Raw genomic sequence first — 25,337 nt, forward strand, 5'->3', positions numbered from 1 at the left:
GTGGAGTTCCTTTTTCAAAAATTACTAAGAAATTCAAGATGATGATAGCAGCTGGAAACCAAGCTCAGGGCACTTCTCAGAACAAGGGCTTGTGTCACTGCACAGGTTGCATGCTCATGAAACTGGCCCTAATACTAAGCATAGATTCTCTACTTTAAAATAAGTATTTGCCTCAGAGATTGACGATAGGATGATATTAGGTTTGGCACTTAGAGGGAAGTGAAGAAGTACAGACCTATCAATATATCTTAAGTCTTGTACAGAGCAATAACCTCACCCATTTGCCTATTTGACAGACAGAGGTAACATTTTTAGAGATAACACAGAGGATAGTAAGTCCTTTCTGGAGGTATAAAGACAGTGAGCATGGGACTAGTTTTAAGAAAATCATAGCCAGTTTAATTGCTATTTTCAAGTTTGTGTACACAGCCACACCTGGGCCGTCTTTGTCTCAGAGACTGTGTGGGACAGACATACCAGTAGAGACAGTATTAGAAAGTGAGTAGTCAATCTGTGTCATCACATGGCTAAGGATTGTTTTTCTGTGACTTCAAGAAATAAACCATATGTTCACATTTACAGGCACCCCATATAGATAACAAATTTCCTCCCACTATTCTGACTACTTGAGTGGCTTAAGGGAACAAACAAGGAGGTGATAAAGGTGGAATTTGAAGAGTGATTGAAATTGATTTGACTAAAACAGTATGATTACTTCAGGGAAGAAGTGACAGAGTGGTGGTAATATTAGTGATAAAATTATTGCTCATTTGTCCACTAAGAAAGGGATCCTTTGTCCGTTAATTGTACAGATATTTTCCCTTTGGAAGATAGTGGTGAGTGTGGGCACAGGACACACTACTTTGGACAACAGGAAAAAGACATCATCCTGCTTACTTTCTCCATGTTTGAGTAAATGCTGGGGAATTAGTGTTTCAGTGGTCCTTTTCCTTAAAATATTGCCAAATGCCTTTATCTGTTTTTCACTCACATATGGGATAACTCTTATTTCATCAGTTATCTAATTGTTTAATTTAGAGAACCATTAGTTTTGCCTTGAGTTTTCCCTTACTTTGATCAGTTCTGTCCTCAAATGTTCTGCTAACTCCTGCAACGTACTTGAAGAAACAGAAGGTCAGGTGATATTCTGTTTTTTAACGATTCCATTTATTGGAAATTTTTGAACATCTATACAGAAATTGGAGAGAACAGTGGGAGTGTCTTTTCCCTCTTCTAGACCTTAATATTCTTTATAAATTTGTGACAGACAAGAGGGGTCCCTATAATCAAAAACAGATTGTTTTTCTTTGTAAGCTTGGATTTTGGACCAATTATTACTAGCAGTTAAGACCTTGGAAATCAGCAAGGGGGTCCTGTCCTATTTCAACTTTCTTATATATACCATATATCTTTTTCAGCTAATGCTAGATTAGGTTCAACTAAATCTTTTTAGGTATGTTTAATTGGCTTTATCCAAGTTTTAGCCTCATGGACTGATTTAATTTGGTTCTGCCTTATGCCTTTGAGACAAGAGTAGTTATAATGGAAATCAGCAGCAGCAGCCATCTTGGAAATGTACACTTTTAAGCTTGCGAAGCTTGCAAGTCCTGCTGGGAATACTGCAGTTGGATCTTAATAGATGAACATGAGACAGGATATATGGGGAGCCCTTGAAAATAACATATGGTTGGATTCTTTTAAATCTTGACTTGAAAATCTCTAATTTAGTTGAAAGAGCCAATTAACATGAACAAGTTTAAGTTAAATTTGATATTGAATTTGATAATTCTGATAACTACCATGGTATGAAATCCATGTTTTCCTGATATCACATCCTGCATATGTTTTTCAAAATTAGTAGTTGTGATGTAGTTTGTAAAATAAAATAAGCATTTCAGAATCTTCAGGTAAATATTACTCCAAGGTTGGTTTGACAAACATGGATCCATTAGATAACGTTAACAAATATGTAGTATAAAATCATCATACCCAAATCTCTTAGAAATGAATTCGGTCATATTTGTGAATAGTAAAAATATATTTGTTATCCTGAAAGAAAAGTTGGGCAAGTTCTTTATAGAAAGATACTAAATCATTATTAATAATCTGATGACCAGATTTTCAGCTATAGAAAGCTATGGTATGTTATACATGTCAGTTGTCTCCATACAGATCTACACAGAATCCATACACATACAGAATCAACACAATTATATATAAAAAAAGATGAAATTATTTTTCATTGGAACTTAATAATATGATTTGTAAATAAATATGGAAATTCAACAGGCCTGGAATGACTATGATATCCTGAAGAACAAAGACTGAAACTTGTCCTGCCAAACATGATGATATACAACAACACTATAATAAACTATAAAAATCAAGGCAATAGAAGAGATAAATAGACCACTATAACAGAATGTAGTGCCAAAGCACACATATGATAAATAAGAATGTTATTTGCAGATACATCATGGTCCTTGGATAACTAATTATCCATAAAAGAAATAAAGTTTCAGCTCCGTATTTGCTTTAAATTGTGTAAAGCAACTTTAAAACTTTTATCTCAAAATATAGGAAATATGATAGGAGAATATTATGACTAGGATAATGATGAAAAGTGATTCCTCTGGTCATTAAATTGAGGTACATGGTATTTCTCTTAACCCAAATATAGGACATCTCAGATTTGGCTTTATTATTTTCTTCCTTAGCCTCTTATTGTTATTATTATTATTTTTATTTTTATTAATTTTAAATTCAACATCAGGGGTGCCTGGGTGGCTCAGTTGGTTAAGCATCTGACTCCGGCTCAGGTCATGATCTCATGGTTCTTCAGTTCAAGCACCTCATTGGGCTCTGTACTGACAGCATAGATCCTGGATACTGCTTCAGATTCTGTCTCCCTCTTTCTCTGCACCCCCTCCCCCACTCCCTGCTTGTACTCTCTCTCTCTCTCAGGAAACGAATCAACATAAACATTTTTTTAAATTTGCATTTAAGTTAGTTAACAGAGTGTAATAATGATTTCAGAAATAGATTTTAGTGATTCATCACTTACATATAACACCCAGTGCTCATCCCGACAAGTTTCCTTTTTAATGCCCCTTGCTCATTTTGTCCATCCCCCTTCCCAAAGCCCCTCCAGCAACCCTCAGTTTGTTCTCTGTATTTTAGAGTCTCTTATGGTTTTTCCCCCTCCCTGTTTTTATCTTATTTTTGTTTCCCTTCCTTTATGTTCATCTGTTTTGTATCTTAAATTCCACATATGAGTGAAGTCATAAGATATTTGTCTTTGTCTAACTGACTTATTTTGCTTAGCATAACACACTCTAGTTCCATCCACATTGTTGCAAATGGGAAGATTTCATTCTTTTTGATTGCTGACTTATATTCCATTGTATATATGTACACATCTTTTTTATTCATCCATCGATGGACATTTGGGCTCTCTCCATATTTTGGCTACTGTCGATAGTACTGCTATAAACATTGGGTGCTTCAGAACATCACTTCTGTATAGTTTGGATAAATACCTACTAGTGAAATTGCAGGGTCACAGGGAAGTTCTGTTTTTAATTTTTTGAGCAACCTCCATACTGTTTTCCAGAATGACTGCATTCCCACCAGCAGTGCAAAAGGGATTCTCTTTCTCCACATGCTCGCCAACATCTGTTGTTGCCTGAGTTGTTAATTTTAGCCATTTTGACAGGTGTGAGGTGGTATATCATCATGCTTTTGACTTGTATTTCCCTGATGATGAGTGATGTTGAGCGTCTTTTCGTGTGTCTGTTTGCCATCTGGATGTCTTTGGAAAAGTGTCTATTCATGTCTTGCCCATTTCTTCACTGGATTGTTTTTTGGGTGTTGAGTTTGATAAGTTCTTTATAGACTTTAGATACCCTTTATTCGATATTTCATTTGCAAATGTCTTCTCCCATTCTGTCGGTTGCCTTTTAGTTTTGTTGATTGTTTCCTTTGCTGTACAGAAGCTTTTTATCTTGACGAGGTCCCAATAGTTCATTTTTGCTTTTGTTTCCCTTGCCTTCAGAGACATGTCAAGTAAGAAGTTGCTGCCTGCTTTCTCCTCTAGGATGTTGATGGCTTCCTGTCTTACATTTAGGTCTTTCATCCATTTTGAATTTATTTTTGTGTATGGTGTAAGAAAGTGGTTCAGGTTCATTTTTCTGCATGTCACTGTCCAGTTTTCCCAACACCATTTGCTGAAGGGACTGTCTTTATTCCACTGGATATTCTTTCCTGCTTTGTCAAAAATTAGTTGGCTATGAGTTTGTGGGTCCATTTCTGGGTTCTCTATTTTGTTCCCATTGATCTGTTTGTCTGTTTTTATGTCAGTACCATACTTTCTTGATGATTTAAACATTTAAATCATCAGTTGATGATTACAGCTTTATAATATAGCTTGAGTCCCAAATTGTGATGCCTCCAGCTTTGGTTTTCTTTTTCTTTTTTTCTTTTTTTTAAATTTTTAATGCTCATTTAATTTTGAAGGAGAGAGAGACAGAGCATGAGTGGGGAGGGGCAGAGAGAGGGAGAATCGGAAGTGGGCTCCAGGCTCTGAGCTGTTAACACAGAGCCTGACATCGGGCTCAAACTCCCAAACCATGAGATCATGACCTGAGCCGAAAATGGACACTTAACCAACTGAGCCACCCGGGCACCTCTGGTTTTCTTTTTCAAGATTGCTTTGGCTATTCAGGGTCTTTTCTGGTTCCATTCAAATTTTAGGATTGCTTGTTCTAGCTCTGTGAAGAATGCTGGTGTTATTTTGGTAGGGAATGCATTGAATATGTAGATTGCTTTGGGTAGTATTGACATTTTAACAATATTTGTTCTTTCAATCCATGAGCATGGAATGTTTTTCCATTTTTTGTGTGTCTTCAATTTCTTTCATAAGCTTTCTGTAGTTTTTATTGTGTAGATTTTTCACCTCTTTGGTTAGGTTTATTCCTAGGTACTTTATGGTTTTTGGTGCAATTGTAAATGGGATTGATTCCTTGATTTCTCTTTCTGCTGCTTCATTGTTGGTGTATAGAAATCCAACTGATTTCTGGACATTGATTTTATATCCTGTGACTCTGCTGAATTCATGGATTAGTTCTAGCAGTTTTTTGGTGGAGTGTTTTGGGTTTTCCAATTACAGTATCATGGTGTCTGTGAAGAATGAAAGTTTGACTTTCTCCTTGCTGATTTAGATGCCTTTTATTTCTCTGTGTTGTCTGATTGCTGAGGTTAAGACTTCCAACAGTGTTGAATAACAGCAGTGAGAGTGGACATCCTATGTTCCTGACCTTAGGGGGAAAGCTCTCAGGTTCTCCCCATTGAGGATGATATTTATGAATAGATCTTATGATCTTGAGGTATGATCCTCTATCCTTACTTTCTTGAGGGTTTTTATCAAGAAAGGATGCTGTAGTTTTCAAATGCTTTCCTCTGCATCTATTGAGAGGATCATATGGTTCTTGTCCTTTTTCTTATTGATGTGATGTATCACACTGATTGATTTGTGGATATTGAATGAGCCCTGCATCCCAGGAATAAATCCCACTTGATCATGGTGAATAATTCTTTCAATGTATTATTGGATTTGGTTTACTACCATGTTTCTGAGAATTTTTGCATCCTTGTTCATCAGGGAAGTTGGCCTGTAGTTCTCCTTTTTTAGTGGGGTCTTTGTCTGGTTTTGGAATCAAGGTGATGCTGGCCTCATAGGAGGAGTTTAGAAGTTTTCTTTCCATTACTATTTTTTGGAACAGATTCAGGATAATAGTTGTTAATTCTTCTTTAAATGTTTGCTAGAATTCCCCTGGAAAGCCATCTGGCCCCAGACTCTTGTTCATTGGGAGGTTTTTGATTTCTGAATCAATTTCTTTACTGGTTAGGTGTCTGTTCAATTTTTTTATTTCTTCCTGTTTCAGTTTTGGTAGTTTATATGTTTCTAGGAGTTTGTCCATCTCTTCCACAGTGTTCAATTTATTGGCATATAAGTGCTCATAATATTCTTTTATTATTGTTTGTATTTCTGCAGTATTGGTTGTGATCTCTCCTGTTTCACTCGTTATTTTATTTATTTGGTTTCTTTCCTTTTTCTTTTTGATCAATCTGACTAGGGCTTTTTCTGTTTTGTTAAACCTTCCAAAGAACCAGCTCATTGATGTGTTCTGTTTTTTTTTTTTTTCCCCAGTATCATTTATTTCTGCTCTAATCATTATTATTTCTCATCTTCTGCTGGTTTGGGGCTTTCTTTGCTGTTTTTTTCCCAGCTCTTTAACATGTAAGGTTAGGTGGTGTATTTGAGACCTTTCTTACTTAGGAACCCTTGGGTTGCTATATACTTCCCTCTTATGACTGCCTTTGCTACATCCCAGAGGTTTGGGGCTGTTGTGTTTTCATTTTCATTGACTTCCATGTACTTTTTAATTTCCTCTTTAATTTCCTGGTTAACCCATTCATTTTTTAGTAGGATATTCTTTAATCTCCAAGTATATACATGGTCTTTCCAAATTTTTTCTTGTGGTTGATTTTGAATTTCATAGCATTGTGATCTGAAAATATGCAAGGTATTATCTCAATGTTTTTGTACTTTTTGACAGCTGATTTGTATCTCAGTATGTGATCTATTTTGGAGAATGCTCCATGTGCACTCGAGAGGAATGTGTATTCTGCTGCTTTAGGATGAAATGTTCTGAATATACTTGTTAAGTCCATCTGGTCCAGTGTGTCATTCAAGGCCAGTATTTTCTTATTGATTTTCTGCTTACATGATTTGTCCATTGTTGTATGTGGGGTGTTGAAGTCCCCTACTATTATGGAATTATTATCAATGAGTTTCTTTATGTTTGCAATTAATTGATCTATATATATTTGGGTGCTCTTATGTTGGGGACATAAATATTTATAATTGTTAGATATTTTCTATTATAGACCCCTTAATTATAATATAATGCCCTTCTTCATCTCATTACAGTCTTTATTTTAAAATATAGTTTGTTTGATGTAAGTATGGCTACACCAGCTTTCTTTTGGTGACCACTAGCATGATAGATGGTTCTCTATCCCCTTACTTTCAATCTGTAGGTGTCTTTACGTCTAAAACGGATCTCTTGTAAGCAACATATAGGTGGATCTTGTTTTCTTATCGTTCTGATACCCTAGGTCTTTTGATTGGAGTGTTTAGTCCATTGACATTTAGAGTGAGTACTGAAAGACATGAATTTAGTGCCATTGTGTGGAGTTGGAGTTTCTGTGGTGTTCTCTGGTCCTTTCCAGTCTTTGTTGATTTTGGTCTTTTTTGTTTTGTTTCATCCTTTCTCCACTCTATGAGTCCCCCTTAAAATTTGTTGCAGGGCTGGTTTAGTGGTCATGAACTCCTTTAGTTTTTGTGTGTCTGGGAAACTCTTTATCTCTCCTTCTATTTTGAGTAACAGCCATGCTGGATAAAGAATTCTTGGCTGCATGTTTTTCCAATTCAGAACGTTGAATATATCCTTTCACTCCTTTCTGGCCTGCCAAGTTTCTGTTGGATAGGTCTGTTGTGAACCTGATATGTCTTTTCTTATAGGTTAAGGACTTTTTTTCCCTTGCTACTTTCATAATTCTGTGTATTTTGTTAATTTGACTTGCTATGCCTTGGTGATGGTTTTTGTTGAATTTAATGGGAATTCTCTGTGCTTCTTGGATTTTGATGTCTGTGTTCTTCACCATATTAGGAATGTTTTCAGCTATTCTTTGCTCACATAAACTTTCTGCCCTCTTTTCTCTCTCTTCATCTTCTGGGACTCCTATGATTCAGATGTTATTCCTTTTTAATAAGTCACTGAGTCCTCTAAGTCTTGCATTGTGCTCCTTTCCCTTAGTTTCTCTCTTTTTTCTTCCTGCTTCATCATTCTCCATAATTTTGTCTTTTATATCACTCATTTGCTCCTCTGATTCATCCATCCTTGCCACCATGGAATCCGTTTGAGATTTGCATCTTGGTTATAGCATTTTTAATTTCATCCTGACTGGATTTTCCTTCTTTTATCTCCACAGAAAGGGATTCTGTGGTTTTTTCAGCCCCATCTACTATTCTTATTGTGGTTCTAAATAGTTCAGACATCTTGCTTAAATCTGTGTTGATTAAGCCCCTGGTTATCATTTCTTCCTGTTCTCTCTTTTGGGGTGAATTCTTTTGTCATTTTGGAGGAAGAAAAAAAATTAATACAATAAAAAATTAAAATTAAAAAATTAAAAGCAACAAAAAAAGCCAAATAAAGGGAGCTAGATCTTAGGTGTTTTTTGGTCCTCTTGTTGAAAGAAGCTTGATAAAATAGAGAAAAACAGGAAATAAAAGAAAGAAAAAAAGTACTAATTTTTTTAAATGTGTGTAATAAAATAGAAGAAAATTAAATAAAGGAAGTGAAGTAGAATTAAAAAATGACAAAAAAATAAAAATAGTAAAAATTAAAAAAAATAAAAAAAATAAAAAATTTTTTCTTTAGCCAATAAAAAGAAAAGAAAGGAAATGGATAATAAAGAAAAAAAAAACAATTTAAACAAAGACAGGAAAAAAATGAATAGTTGAATCAGCAAACAGAATGAAACCTGAATGAAGTTACATCCAGTTTCCCCTAGAACCCATACTAGGAAGCACTCTATAGTCTGTACACTAAGCAGATGAAAGACTTGTGCTGGTCTTCTAGGGGACGTGCTTGGAAGGCACAGTCATGCAGGGCTTGGTGTAATGGCTCCATTCCCCACTAGGTGGCACTGCTTAGCATACTGAGGTGGATAGGTGTGGTGTGCATGTGTGTGTGCATGTATGCGTGTGTGGGGAGAGGTGGAAATGGCTTCACCCAGCTTCATAGTCTCTGGCATAGGAATTTTGCCCTCTCATCAACTGGCATTCAAGCACCCCTCCTTTGTCTTGGGGTTCCATTTACTCCTTGCTTCTACCCTGTCTGTGTCCAAGCTGTCAGCCTGTTAGGCAGTACCTCCCTCCAGAATTTTATCTCTGATGGGGCTGTGTTTCAAAACCCCTCACTTCAGAGACCCCCGAGGCTTGGACCTGTGCTGATCTTCTGGTAGAGGGTCTCAGTGAGCACTGGCGAGGTGCTGGCTTGCCCCAGGAAATGTTCATACGATCACACAGCAGCCGAGTTTCAGAGATTATGGCATGTCACAACACAGGCGGCACCAGCTTTTACTGCACTCTGGTGTCTGTTCTGATATGAGCAAGCATAGCTGCTCTCCAGGGTCCACTGGGACCTTTGATTATGGGGAAGCTGTATGGCCTCTACTAAATGCTCTCCAAGCAGGGGAACCACTTCTCCCCATATGGCACATGGACCTCTTAGACCCTGCTGCCTGCTCCAGGGGATTCACCCTGCTTCCTCACCAGAGCACCGCTAGATACTGAGCTCTGGAATTTCTGACTCTGTGCTCCACTGTTTGTAGAATCCTAATGGTATTGAAACCCTCTCCTTTCTCCCTGTCAGTGGTTTGTGGAACAGATTTCTTGTTCAGTCTCTTGTGAGTGTTTTCACTTTCTCTTTCTCTTCAGCTACTTTTGGGGGGGCGCTCTTCCTGTACCCTCCTGTCATACCACACTCTTCCCTCTTTTTTGTCCTCTGTCTGCAAAAACAGCTCTCTACCCACTGCAGCTTTTCTCTCTCTCAGTTCATCTCTCTGCTTTACATACTTGCGGAGTTCTGGGACTCAAGTTATACAGATTGTTGCGTTAATCCTCAGATCAATTTCCTAGGTGTACAAAATGGTTTGTTTCTGATCTAGCTGCATTTCAGGGATGAGACAAGCTGAGAATTTCCATGCTGCTTCTCCATCTTGCCTAACTGCCAACCCCCTTAGATTTTACTAATGCAGACTAAGATGATTTCCTAATTGATGAATTTTAACTATACATTCTAAACCTGCCAAAGTCCTTTCTAAACAGTGTCTTTATAAGAACAGTGGCTAAAAATATGTCCAACCTGGCTTATGTCAAGGCTGTGGGATATCAGAGAAGAAACAATGGTAAACACCACTGGTTTAATGGCACTTTGATTTTCAGTCTTTTCCCCTGATTGCCTGATCATATTCATTTTTCAGTCTTCAAATAGCTGCTTTCTAGTTTTCTAGTTGCATTTAGTGGAAGAGATAGGCTGGAGTATGCTTACTCTATCCTACCTGTAATGGCGTATATTTTTTATAGCTTTGATAATTGGAATTTTGTTTTATTGTTTTCTGGAGCATAGAAAAATTTTAAATTATGTTTTTTTAATTTAACATATATTTAGCACCCTGGTAACCTACCTTATTCATTCTAATATTTGTGAAACATTTAGGGTTTTATCTGTATACAATAATACTATCTATGATAATGATAACTTAGTTTCATCTTTTCCTATCTTTACATCTCCTTTTCTTTTCCTTTTTCTTGTTTTACTGCATAATCAAGGACTTTAGAACAATGTTGAAACAGTGATACTGGACATCACTGTCTTATAAATGATTTGAAAATGAATGCTTATTATTTTACCACTAAGTATAATATTTACTATATTTTTTTAATTTCTAATTTGTTAAAAGTCTTATTGTATCATGAATAGGTTTTAAATGTTATCAAGTGAGTATTCAGTATCACTTTTTTTATTCAATTAGTATAATAAAACAATGAATTCAGTAATAGGTTTTTAATATCCCATTAACCTAGGGTTCCTGAAATATAAACATTTTAGCATGATTTATTAGATTTTCATATATTATGGTAGGATTCATGTAATATTTTGTTTAGGATTTTTTAAAACCTAGGTCATTGAATAGATTGGCCTGTAATATTATTTAATAATTCTTGTCTAATTTTTCTGTTACAACTATCTTAGTATTATAAAATGAGAGGAGTGTTCTCACATCATTTATTGTTCAGATACTTATGTATGAGACTGAAATCATCTCTTAACCTATTATTGTATGGTACTTTCCCATAAAATGACCTAGGTCCAGAATTTTCTTTGTGGGAAGGATTAACTAATGATTCATTTTTTTTAATGTTCTAATATTATTCTGATTTTCTATTTATTCTAGAGTCAATGTGTAAGGATATTTTCTAGGTGCTTCTAGAAGTTTTTGATTATAAAAGCATAAAGTCATATATATAATCTTTATAATTTCTACTACATCTATATTTCTTTTCAGTTCCTAAAATATTTTTGGGTGTTTTATCATTTTCTTGATTAGTTCTAATGGAGTCTGTTTATTTTATTACTACTAAAACCCATTGGTTATTTTAATCCTCCTTATTATGTATTTTTCTGGTTCTTAGGCTTTTGCTCTTATCTTTATTACCTTAAGTATACTTTTAAGTCAGTTACTCTTTTCTCAACGTCTTAACTCTGACACTTCATTAAATTTGATCCTTCAACTTTTTCTTATATGTACTTAAAAATACTTGTAAAGACTTTTATGTATATTTCCCCTGAAGTACCATTTAACATACATATCATGAGTTTCATTGTATGTTATTTTCATTAGCATTTAGTTCTAATATTTTCTCTGTTCCCTCAGGATATCTTCTTCAATCAATTAGAAGACTGTTCAAAATATTCTTCAAACAGGTAATGTCTCCTCATTGTCTTTGCTGCTATTGTCCTTTAATTATGTTGTAAGGACACACTGGTGGGATATGTGATACTGATTCTTTGATATTTAAGATTTGTTTTGCAACTTACAGTGTGAATATTACTCATTAAGTATTTCATGCATGGTTGAGAAAAATATATATTCTGTGATCGTTGTTAGGTAAGGATTTTAAAATATGTCTATTAAATTAAGCCTAATTGTGCTCTGCAAATTTTGTGTGTGGTGTGTGTGTGTGTGTGTGTGTGTGTGTGTGTGTTTCTTGTCTACCCTCTCAATTACTTAAAGAGGAGTATGGCTGATTGGTAGTTTTATAACACTTTACGTTATATATTTTGAGGTGACTTTTTACATCTCCTAAATATAAAACTTTCCCCCCCCCCAGCTTTATTGAGGTATGAATGACAGATTAAAATTGCATATGGTTAGGTTGTATAATGTGAGTTTTTTAAGGTGTACAATGTGATGATTTTATATTTGTATCTATTGTGAAATGATTACAGTCAACACTTCCATCACCTCACATTTATTAACATCCGATGGAGAAATACTTGCTTTTGTGCATTCTGTCTCTCTGGCTTTAAAATACTTCATTTTTATTTCTACTTTGCTGATGTTCTATTGGATTAATTAAGTCCTTATTTACTTAGTCTAAGTTTTACTTAGTTTGAAGTATTACATACATTGCTATTTAGTCTTCTAGTGGTTATTTTGAAATTTTACCATGCACACTTAAATTTATAAAGTTCTAGTTAATACTTTGTATCTTTCTCTTAGAAAACAAAAGGATATTGGAACATTTAAACTCTGATTAGCTTACTCCCAGGATATACTCTATGGGCCCCAGTAGATTTTTCCATAGGTTTGCTGGTTTCCTTACTCACGTTTACATTTGAAAGCTTTTTTTCAATTAGGAATTGTCTTTGGTTTCTGGTAACAGTGACTCTGATTACAGTGACTTAACCAAATCAGGAGTTTATTTTATCATGTCAAAGAAATTTGGAGCTAGGCAGTGCAGAGATATACTTGTGGTTCCACAAAGTTATTAGAGTTTGTTAAAGAAAAATCGCACTACCCTAGATGAGCAGAAATAAATTGATTAATTCTGATACTATTGCCAGCAGTAGAGGAAAGAGCACAGACTAAGTTCTGATATTCAGCTCCACTGAAACAAAGAGCAGGAGAGTGTTTTAAGGACTGTTGTGGAGGCAGGGAACAAAGTCCATCTGTGCTAACTAGCTTTACCCAAGGGAAAAGTAAACTGTCTCCACTTTTCTTGGCAGGATGTAGTTTTAGAATTTGAAGCAAGATGCCTACTGAAGTCAGGCTTCTATCCTAAAACAGGCAGAGATAGGGCTCTTGTCTTCCTTTGATCTTTACACTCCAAATAGATGCTTTACAGGGCCTTGAGAAAGACCTCCTTGATTCTTAAAACTGCCAAGAGGCTTTAAGGAAATTTAGGTACATTTCAAAGGGTAGAGAGAGGATTTTCAGTTACAAGTTTTCTAAATTAAATGTGCTAAGAGAAGTATATTATAATCAGGAGAAATCCTACCTAAAGTTTAGTCAATTTGAGGGGAACATTAAGACCATCTTGGTCATGATCCAGAACTTTTTCTCTGTTTTCCAACATGTCTTTAGTGTGTTGCTTCTAATTTCAAAGTCACACAAAGGCTGCAAGATTCCAGCCACAATGCTTGCGTTCCAAGTTAGAAAGAAAAGGGTGAAAAGCCAAAATGTTGACCCTCACGTTTGAGTCGGTCTTAAACAAAACCAATAGAACTCTACACAGCAGTTTCTGTTTGCATTTCCTTGTCCTGGGAAAAGAAACTGGGAAATGTATACTTGTATCTATGAATAAAATCAGCCCAGAGTAAAGTAAGAGTTCTGTTTTGAGGAATTAGGTGAAATGGGATTTTTGATAGCCAATGCAGTCTTTGTGACAGCTCCTATTTATTTACATCTTTAAGTATCTTTCTTCTATTCATAAATGTACTTATTTCCCTGCCAAAAGGTGAGAACTGGTTTCTTTTAACTGGTACAGCTCAATATCCAGGTAATGTACAGCCCTCTTCATCAGGTCTACACGAAGCTTGTGTGGTCTGGTCAACTATAAGTTAAAGATATTTTATCTGCTTCCTCACCCTGGGATACCTAATATAAGAGGGAAAACAATGTAAGAAGGAAATAAGTAGCTATAATAAAAACTTCCATTTGGAAAAAAGAAGAAAAAATGGAATTACACAGCCATCACTGGGCCAGAACAATTAACCCATCCTGTTTGGAAAGAATAGTGAGAACTTATTTCCCTGGCAATGGAGTGCTTTCTATGATTAACCCATCTGGTGACCCCTGGTTCTGCCTTCTCTTTCTCTCCATGGCCCCTGGCTCTTCCATCTGAGAGGTGCATCTGTCCATTTTCTCTCATGGTCGTGACAAGGTGGGCATTGGCAAGGTTATCCTTCCTAGAGGCCACACAGCTTTAGCTTTGTGCCTGTTGGTGGGGGTTTGGAGGTGTAGGATTGTTTGGGTAATTTGACAGCAAGAGGCTATTATAAACCTGGCTTGGAGGCTCTTTAGAAATATTATTTCCTTAAAACTTGGTATGTTCTGAGTATATCTGCTTCTGGTCTGGCCCATGCTCAAGTAAATATAGCCAAAGGCTGAACATTATTTTTAAGGCTAAGAACTCATCTTTCATTTATTCACCTCTATACTCTGTCTTATGCCATCAGTTCCTAAATTAATGGTGCTACTTTGAGACCATTTGCAGTAAAAGGCTCTGTAAAAAGCAATATAGTTAATTTGACCATTGCCTCTCTTCTGTATTGGGTTATGCTATCAGAAGTTTCATCATTTATTTCATTAGATTCTGAAGTATTTATATTTTTAAAATATTCCTGCTATATGGTCAAGTGATGTCCTTGAGAAGTGTTATGGAACCGCAGGTAGTTCATCTGTGACGTGCAAATAATCCCATCCTAGCATTGCTGTATTTTATGTGCTTTGAAGTAACACACAAACAAAAAAGACATTATTTATTCTAAGATACTGGCCAACTGAGAGAGCAGTGATGAGAGAAAGAAGAAGTGCAAATAGTTTCAATTTCTGAAAAACTAAAATCACATTGTATAATTTTTTCTCTTATTTGTAGTCTTCTAGGTAATAACTCAAAAGCACACAACTGAATTTATGTGTTTTATAGCAAATTATTTCTAATATAATTATGATGAGAGTGAGGGATAAGACATGTCTCATAGCTGAGCACTGCTCTGAGATCCTCACATGGAATATATCACTTAATTCTCATGACAGTCTGCTGTATTATGTTTTGGAGGGGGCTACTAGAATCCGGTGTTGTTCAGGAATAAAACATTTAAATTTTTAAAATTTGGTACGGTTCCTATACATTCACATGAAAACCAGGTTTATGGTAAAGAAACAAAAGGTATGACGTTATACTTTTGACACATCCTGAAATGTTTCTCATCTGTGTCATTTTTTGTTGCTATTTTAACTTTAGGCATCTGTGCAGCACTTTGAGACCTTATGATTCTCTAAGGGCTTTTTTTATTAAAATCCATCTAATGTTGATCTTTTTATAATGGACAACTCTGCCTGCTCCAGCTGTCACTGTAGCAACAAGATGTGTATTAACCATGACTTTTAAGCCAGAAACTTTCACATTTGTTTTGACAGCCTACAGTGAATTCTCTACCAAAAGCAATTTCTTGTGAGAATATCATGAACAAGTCCTTGCAAAGTGTAAAGTTTGGGGACCTTTCAATGTAAGAGCTTGCCTTCTCTGTATGGAATAGCATTATATTATTGACTAAGGCTGTTGTCTAACAAATGACCCATTTTATAAAGCCAGCTGGTTTTCAGGATGGTGGGTTTAGCTTTCAAAATATCTTTTTGAGGTTAAGACAGCATAAATGTTGTAGAAAAGACAAATCGTTCTGTCACTTGTAAGGCATAACCTGTGCAAATGATTTCTTTGTCACAGAAAATTTTCCTATAGAAAATAAAATAAAGACTGGTAAAAGAGACGTATGTTACCCTTTATGTAGAGAAATGCTGCATGATGATGCAAAAGGCAGAAATCACATGAAAGAAAACTTGGAAATATTTGGCTGTACCAAAAATGAAAATGAAAGAGTGAACTTTGTGTGTGTGGTGTGTGTGAGAGAGTAATGCAAATAATAAACAGGAAAAAATAGTTTCAATGTTTTGCATAAGCAGAATGTCCCACTTAATATCAGGTAATTTATTCAGTATTTACTATGTGCCAAACTTTAGGCGAAATACTTTTCGTGAATTATTTTATTTTATTGAGTCTTCACAACTCTATGAAGTGGCTGTTATTGGTTATACTGTGTGCCCCCCCACCATTCATACATAGAAGCCCTAATCAGCAGTATATTAGTATATGACTTTATTTGGATATAGATCATTACACATATGATTAGTTAAGACTTAATATTAGTTAAGATGAGTTCATACTGGAGTAGGGTGAACCCCTAATCCAACATGACTGTGCCTTATAAAAAGAGGAAATTTGGATACAATGATAGAGAAACCAGGGGGATATCATAATGTTAGCTGAAGATTGGGAGTTGTACTGCTGCCATAAGCCAAGGTGTGCTAAAAATTGCTGGAAAAACATTAGAAATTAGGACAGAGCTATGCAGAAGTTTTCCCTCAAAGTCCTCAGAAGCAATCAAACCTGCTGACATCTTGCCTTCAGACTTCTAGCCTCCAGAACTGTGAGACAATGTGTTTCTATTTTTTACAACACCCAACCTGTAGTACTTTGTTATGACAGCCCTGAAAATGAATACAGTAGGTATTACCATTACTCACATTTAGTAGATGAGGAAACCCTCAGAAAATTTAAATAATTGTTTTATGATCATATAATTAGTATGTGCCTAAGTGGGTATTTGAACTAGGCCTTTCTAATGCCAAAACAGCTGTTATATCCAGTTTTAGAATAGAGAAAAGAATATTCCAGGTAGTAAGAACAGCCAGTGAAAAATATGGAAACAAGAAAAGCAAGGCATTTTGTGGAATTGGAGGGTAATTCCATATACAGAGAAACTAAGCTCAAGAGTTTGGAGAAGTGAGTGGAGAAGGGAAGAGAGCAATATTTCTACTTGAGATGACTCTTCTTTATGCAGTACTCAATGTTGGATTCTCCACCAATTTCCTGTGTGGTTGGCAATGATTTTCTTGATATTACCTCATGTTCTGAGGGAGACTTCCAAAGTCATTTTCTTGGTGCCACATTTAAAACACCGATCTCTTTGCTATTAAGGGCCTTGTTCAGATGGTTCCTTGGCCAGTGACTCTTGTTTATACAGCAGGCAATCTCATTGTTCCACAGGGCAGACATGAAACAGAGAGCAAATCCAAATATTTACTCATGATTCCCAGTTTTTGGACTCTTCATGGAAGGTACCGTCTCATTTTTTTCTTATGATGGTATTCCTGATTTCTAGGCATAGACGATACTCTGGCATTCAGTCTTCAGTACCTGCTTACTTAATCCCCCCATTAACTAAATTTTTGGGTGTTTTTTCCTGTGGCCTTTATATAGTCAGGCTAGAAGACATCTCATTCTATTGTTTGGCTTAGAGTTTTTTCAGTTTGTCTCAAACACAAATTTATATAATTTTACATGCTTTGAAGTTGATTACCCAAGGATTTTTTCCTTTCTGAACACCGCCTTAAATGAAGCACACCATTTCATTTCTGATATAAGCATCTCTGTACGTTTTTTTCATTTTTTGTAAATTGCAGCATGTATTTTTTGTGCATCTTATGCACCTAATAGAATGGCGTGGCAACAAGAAAAACAAGAAAAAACTCTTTATGCATAAAGAAAAGCAAATATTCAGTTATAGCTATTTATGGAAAAATATTACAAGATAATCGAAGGAAATTAATAATCCTATGGCATAGGAGGTAATCATTGGTCTTAGAAATCTCCTTAATTGCCAAAGCATTTAAAGTATCTAAGTGATCATTTCAACACAATTTGTGGTAGTGCAATATTTGCTTTAAAATATTTTAAGTTATCCATAAGGTAGTTTATTTAAGGTAAATGTCAAGTTACCACAAGCAATATTTATTCACTCAATTCAACAAATAAAGACTGGTGCTACTGTGTATTAGGCTCAGAGATACAGCAAGAAAATCAAATGTTACCTGCACAGATTTTACAATCTATTCACAGGGAACATCCAATAAACAAGCTAATAAATAAGGTTATTGGAGACTGACACATTGTCATAAGTACAGTGCTGAAAATGAACAGGTTTATAAAATAAACAACTGGTGGATGTATCTTTAGTCACATAGTTAGGGACTTGAAGGATAAAACCAGTGCACCCATTCAAGGAGTTGGAAGAAAATAATTTGTATTAGTTTTCTATAGCCGCTGAATGTGTTAGCACAAACTTGGGTGCCTTAAAAATACCCATGTATTAGTTAGCTCACAGTTCTGTTGGATGTCTGGAAGACTCAGTTGGATCTCCATTTAGGTATCACAAATTCTAAATTAAGGGTTTGGCTGCCTGAGTTTTTATCTGAAGACATGCAGGAAGAACTGCATCCAAGTTCATTCAGGTTGTTGGCAGAATCCAGTTCCTTATGGATGTAGGTTTGAGGTCCCTGGTTCCTTGCTGGAATGGCCCTTAGCTATTTTCATCTTCCAGAGGTTACCTGCATTTCTTCTGATGTGACCCCTCCATCTTCAGTTTATTAAGAGTGCATTGAGGGGCGCCTGGGTGGCTCAGCCGGTTAAGCGTCCGACTTCGGCTCAGGTCATGATCTCACGGTCCGTGAGTTCGAGCCCCGTGTCGGGCTCTGTGCTGACAGCTCAGAGCCTGGAGCCTGCTTCAGATTCTGTGTCTCCCTCTCTCTCTGACCCTCCCCCATTCATGCTCTGTCTCTCTCTGTCTCAAAAATAAATAAACATTAAAAAAAAAAGAGTGCGTTGAATTCTAGGAATGTTTTAAATGTCTTTTACCTCTGCCTTTTCCCCCTCTACTAGTCAGATAAAATCTTCTGCTTTATAAGCTCATATGATTAAATTAGGTACATCTAGATTTCTGTTCTTTTAGGTCAACTGTGCCATGTAGCATAACATTATCAGAGGAGTGATATCTCATCACATCCATAGGTTTTGTGGATTTGGAGAATTGAATTCTTTAGGGGGCATTTTTAGAATTAACCTACTAGGGGTACCTGGGTGGCTCAGTCGGTTAAGCATCTGACTTCAGCCCAGGTCATGATCTCACAGTTTGTAAGTTCGAGCCCTGAGTCAGGCTCTGTGCTGACAACTTGGAGCCTGGAGCCTGCTTTGGATTCTGTGTCTCGCTCTGTCTCTCTCTGCCCCTCCTCAGCTCATGCTCGCACTCTGTCTCTGTCAAAAATAAAAATAAACCTAAGAGAAAAATTTTAGAATTGCACCTACTACAGAAGTCTAAACACTAATGGACACAACTAAAAACCTAGTTTGTTTTGCTGTTAGTTTTGCTTACTTCTGTCTTTTGCAATTCTGAAGAAAGGGAACCACTGTTGGTTTCTGAAGCTGTGATATCAAAAAAAGAAAGAAGAGGGAAAATTACTAGAAGAAAAAGGAATTGTTGATAGTGACATCTATGAATTTGTGGTACAGGCTGACTGGAAGTCCTAAACATAAAATCCATGAATGGGTTAAGAGTTGGCATTTATTAAGATTATATCCATGCTGTGTCATAAAATTCTGATCTAGTTTCATTTTATTCCAATTTGATCGGGATAACAGGACTCAAGTCCACTTGTAAAACCACTAAGCTCTCCTCCAAGAAAAGCAAGAGAGTTTGGCATTATAGATACTACAGTAACTATTTATTAGTAAAACTTCTGTTTGATATTATACGAGTGTGAAACTGAATGAAACCTTTGATAGCTATGGAAGAAGGAATATCGAGCTCCTGGGTGGTTGAGCAGTTGAATCTTCTTTGTATATAATTGAAAAACCAAATCTTCCACATATTCTACCCAGTTATGTTGTCTGCTTGCCTGGTTTCTTATCTTTAAAACAGAACTATACGTATTTCATAGGACTTTAATAAGCAACACTTTGTATACAAGTTCATATATGTGCATATGCCCTGCATTATGCCTGACATATAGTTTGTACTCCAGATGGTAAGTCCTATCTTTTTTCCCCTCTATGAACCCAAATCCTTCTTAATGAGAGCAAAATTGCCCATTTTTGTAAGGCATTGTATAAAGCTGCGTGATCTTAATGTCAAAATTTATTTGAAAGTATGGTTTAACATTTTTTTGGTTGTGTTATATTTTGCTGTGCTTTCTAATTGAAGCCTTCCAGGTTAGAGTCTGTAATCTATTGATTGACTATTTAAAATAACTCCAATAACAACAAAAACAACAAAAATAGGTGCTATGGAGAAAACCCATCATGAAACCAGTTCTTCCCATGCTGGGTAGCAACTAGAGATAATTGATGTAGGTATGATAGAAAACAGGAAAAGTCAATTTTTACACTGGTTTTCTGGGCCTAATGATCAGATTTTGAGCATTAAGTGGTTAACAGGTGGTCACAAACCAGGAGATATGTTTGTGTTCCACATAAAGTGTCACTGTGTATAGTTTCTACTTTGAATTCAAAGTGGAAATGACTCATTCCACAAGCACAGATAATGTGACTTTCCAATCACCACAGTTCAGCAGAGCCCCTTAACAGCTGGCCAGAGCTTCATAACTACTCTGGCTCTAGAATCCTTAAATATAATTAATGGTATAGCACTTAATATCATTTAAGACTAGTTTAGTTTAAATGACTAGATTTTCTTGGTGGTTGCTTTTCCCAGATGAGAAAGAATCTGGTATGGAGCACCCAAAGTTGGGCAGTGTTTCATGCCACTCCTATTCAGAGATGCTTAGGATCCCTTATTGTAGATGGTTGCATTTAGCTCAAACTCACATCATTAATTCAATAACCTGAGGCCAGAATAGCTATACTCATTTCATCAAGTATTAAAGGAATTAATTATTGTAATATAATATGAAAATTACTGCTTAGGTTCCCTTTTCCCAGAAGTAGCCTAGAGTCACTTCATGATTTACCTTCCAGTTCAGGAAAATCTTCAGTAACTTTTGCATGAGTAAGTACAAGAACAGGGAGTAGAGTGAATGAAGCCATTGGGTACTTATGAATGAAGGAAATGAGGAAAAAGGAGACATCATGAAGGCGCTAAATTGCCAAGGCAGCATTCTGTACAAGTTCTTAGCTGATTTGCTTATAGAGAGAACCACAATCATGGTCCCATAGTTAGTTGAGGATCCATTTGGTCTGTCTTTTTAATATCTTTTTAATTCAAGGATAAGGGTGTAACTTATTCACTTGTTTACGTCTTGATGCTATCCAGAATTTTAAAAAAAGGGGAGAGAAGAATTAATTCAAAGCCCACACTTTGCTGTGAGTCATTAATGCAATAAATATCTATTGAGGTCTTAGTATTTGCTCAGGTGGGGACACATGTTTCTAGAAATCACGTATGATAATAATGGGGGCGCCTGAGTGGCTCTGTCGGTTAAGCCTCCGACTTCAGCTCAGGTCACAATCCCGCGGTCCGTGAGTTCAAGCCCCGCGTTGGGCTCTGGGCTGATGGCTCACAGCCTGGAGCCTGCTTCGGATTCTGTGTCTCCCTCTCTCTTTGCCCCTCCCCCATTCATGCTCTGTCTCTGTCTCAAAAATAAATAAAACGTTAAAAAAAATTTAAAAAAAAGAAATCACATATAATAGTGGGAAATGACTTTGTGGCCTAGAGCTATGACTTGTCAAGCAGTTATGACTTCTGAATCTGGGAGTGGGAGGAGGAATCTCACTTTCTGAAAAACAATGAATTTTTTCTTGCATGAAATAAGCATATTAACAAAGAGTCCTTGGAGTGCCCTCCTAAGACCACTCACTCTGCGTTCAGAGATATTGTCATTTCCCATTTCCTCACATATCACTATTGACACAAACCCATGCATCTTTCTTTCTTCTAGGCCAGTATTGTATAGCTGAGGGACCCTTGCCAGGTTCTGGGGAAATGGACATATTCCCCATCGTATACATATAGACATCGCTATGAATCTTCTGAATTAGTTTTTTTCCTCCTAGCAATTAATAATGATAAAGTCTAGACCAGACTTTGAACTACCTCGAAGTAAGTGGGATAATTCTTGTCTTTATCCCTTCCATGGCTGAGTTACTGAAAAAGGAAAGCAGACCATTCCTACTCCTGTACCAAATTAGATAAAATTGATCAAGGTTGTCTATGCCATAGTTAGTTATATTGGAGTTTCAAGGCAAATCATAAATAAACTCACATATAACACACCCAATAAAATAAACACTAAATAAAGACATAAAAAAGGAAAATAGGGGGGTGCCTGGGTGGCTCAGTCAGTTGAGCATCCAACTTCAGCTTAGGTCATGATCTTGCGGTTCGTGGGTTTGAGCCCTGCATCAGGCTCTATGCTGAAAGCTCGGAGCCTGGAGCCTGCTTTGGATTCTGTGTCTCCCTCTCTCTCTCTCTCTCTCTGACCCTTCCCCTTCCTATGCTCGCTCTCTCTCTCTCTCTCTCTCTCTCTCAAAAATAAATAAACTTTAAAAAAAAGGAAAATAGGTTTAAATTTTGGCAAATGGCTAGCTGGCCCCTAATCCATCCTTTCCCAATATCTCACAAAAACACCATCAAAGTAGATAATAAGAAGAAAATACAAAACATCACCAAAAGAAGAGACAATACCAGAAGTGCCATGGCAGAACCTTGGAGTAATTGCAGGAAAACATGGAATCATGTAGAACCAGCAGAGGCTCATCTTTTAGGCACACAGCTGGAAGATGGCCATACTCTTTCTGATTACAACATCCAGAAAGAGTCAACTTTATACCTGGTTCTTTGAGGGGTGGTGGTTAATTTTTCAATCTTGAATTCATAGTGCCCAATGATGGCATTACTCTGCCCTCTGGCCTTTTGCCCCAGGTTAGGGTTTGCAATGACCTGTTTCAGTAACAGCGTAATTGCTGGTTTTCTCAATAGCTGTTCAAAATGTTAATAAAGGTTGTGTTTCATGGTAGAAAAAAAGGTAATTAGAACATGAAAAACCTTTGCCATCTTTAGTCTAGCTGTAGCTAAACTCCACGCAACAGAAACCACTTTTAAAAAGCAGGCCTTTTACTGGGTTCTGAATTTACTATGGATCCTTCATTGTTGGTACATGTGTCCTTACAGCAAAAACCTCTATTTGAACTAACTTGAGTGAGTTTCTGTAGTACCTTATAACCCAAATCCCTAATTTCTTGTTCCTTTTTTCTTTTTGTGCTTTTAATAGCTCTTAATGGTATTAAAAAGATTCTAGTTTAAGCATGTTGTGTATACACAATTATACACAGCACACAAAGCAGCAAAACTACAGGAATAGCTCTAAGGCCTGCCCTAGTGACTCACTCAGAGATTTAACAGTTTACAGATATGAAATGGTATAAATCCTACAAGTAGAAGTTTCATGGGAGAATTGAATACTTTAGAAGCCCTCTCCTTATCTTACTCTTTTGTCAGACAACTTTTCATTATTTGTGACTCACCTTGGGTATCCTATTTTCTGGGAAGACTGCTTTGACAGCCTCCTAAATGTGACACACACTGAGCTGGCTGCCCTATATTTGCACCATGGAAATCACAATGGCAGTTTCAAGGTCAGTAGGTAACAGTTTTGAGTGGTTGAAACATGGCAAGCAATGTACTAAGTGCTTTACATACATTGCCTCACTCACTCTTCACCCAAACTTCATGAAGTGAGATTATTTTACAGATGAGAAAACTATTATTTTACAGATGAGAAAACTCAGGTTTTAAGCACTGTACTCAGCACTTTACATTTATTGCTTCATTTTATCATCACAGTGATAGTTTGAAGCTCTTGTGATCCCTACTGTAAAGATGAGACTATTAATGTTCATAGGACTTAATTGTCTAGTGCCTTGCTTTTTTCTCCATTATACCTATTATAGAATTTATTCAAATGGACATGATCTGTTTATGTGTCCGTCTCTCCTGTGACACAGTATATTCAAGGATAAGGGCTGTACCTTATTCACCTATGAATTCCAGATTTTGTGCTCAATAAATACTTGTCAGTGCAGACTCTTCCTTGTTGTTTGTCCTAAGATCCTTAAATTTTAAATGTGTTTCAGTAAATAGATAAACACAACTGTACTTCCTGTGAAAAGGGCTCTAGCATTTTTATTTAGCTACCGCGCTCTGTCTTCTCTGCAAATGATCCACAAATCACTCTTCTTTTGGATACAGACAAAGCCACAGTTTGCTGCTGCTTCCCCTGCAGGCCTTAAAGCAGGAACTCTGCTCTGCTGGAGACCAAAGCATCCATTCTCATTGCTCTTAAGCCCACTAAAGGCTCTAAATCATTTCCATTAATGCTAGTTGCCCCTAACAAGCCATGAGCAGTGCTGCACTGACACAGATGAAGCTGCGATATTAAGAAAGTAGCAAAAAGCTTGTCCTACTGACCACTCTAAACGTACCTCTGAGAGGCTAGGGAAAGCTCACCCCGTGCACTGGACCTCTTCAGGCTTCTGCCAGCTTGGCCTCAATCCTCCTCCTCCAAGAACATGCAAAGGAACTCCAAAGGCTTGCCTCATCAGTGTCCTCAGATTAGTTTCTTCACAGCATGGCGAAGAGCAGGACCATCATTTCTCTTCAGGGCAAAAGGGTGTGTCATTGGCAATGACCCCTGAAAGGGAACCAAAAAATATTAACACAACCTCAAATCCTTCCATTTTATCACCAGTCACCTTGTCACAGTCCTATAACAGCAGTGGAGGGGAGGGTGAAATGGCCATACCTAACAGTGTGTAATGAAAGTTAATGTGAAGAACATGTCAACAGACTGCTAACTGCACAGTGGATAATGAAGAGAAGCCCTTTTCCTGTGAGGCACAAATGTGGGTGATAAACCACCAAGGCACGCCTGTGCTGCAGGGTGATTAAATTTTGCCACTGGTGCCAGGCAGCATTAATTAATTAATTAATTTTCGGTGGCAGAAATCACGTCATCACACTGTCGGAACGTCACTGAATTTCCCGAAGCGCTTTTCCTCTTTTCTCGATAGAACATCTAAATCTTTTCTCTACAGGATAAACAAAAATGAACGGATGAAAAATGGCTTCAAATCTCTTTCCAGTAACCATGAGCATCACAATCTTATGAATGAAGCTAGGCTTCTTGTGCTCTCAGAGTCTATAGGGACTGATTTATAAATTAACTGGTAATGCATTGATCTTTGCTCATTACTTTTTCGATAAATCTCTTTTGGTGAGTTATCTGCACCCTCAGCTCTGAAAGGCACCTTTCCATGTCTGGAGTCTGGCTCTCTCCGTGGTGCAGCCGTCATCATCCCTGCATGATAGATTACTATAGACCTTCCTGTCCTCCAGATAAATAATCCTAAAATCCCTTCACACATTTGTCTCATTATTTCTAGGTCACCAGTAGATAATTTAGATGGCATCAGAAAACGAAGATGTTAAATATATTTTATACATTTAGTCCAATATATTTTACATTATAAGAGATTTTGGATTTAAGGAATGGATATACTTTCAACAATTTGT

The 25,337-nt window shown here is 36.7% G+C and overlaps 1 protein-coding gene across 7 annotated transcripts in view; it reads left to right on the forward strand.

The window, feature by feature from the left end:
* LOC102949004 (lithostathine-like) overlaps nt 1–25,337 on the forward strand; it is a 423,911-nt gene that overhangs the window by 23,081 nt on the left and 375,493 nt on the right. For all 7 annotated transcript variants that reach the window (XM_042981823.1, XM_042981824.1, XM_042981826.1 and 4 more), the window contains exon 2: nt 11,566–11,615. In XM_042981823.1, coding sequence (XP_042837757.1) covers nt 11,566–11,615 — 50 coding nt within the window. The remainder of the gene's footprint in view (nt 1–11,565; nt 11,616–25,337) is intronic.

The sequence above is a fragment of the Panthera tigris genome, chromosome A3 (assembly GCF_018350195.1).
Source record: "Panthera tigris isolate Pti1 chromosome A3, P.tigris_Pti1_mat1.1, whole genome shotgun sequence".
Taxonomy (NCBI): Eukaryota; Metazoa; Chordata; class Mammalia; order Carnivora; family Felidae; genus Panthera; species Panthera tigris.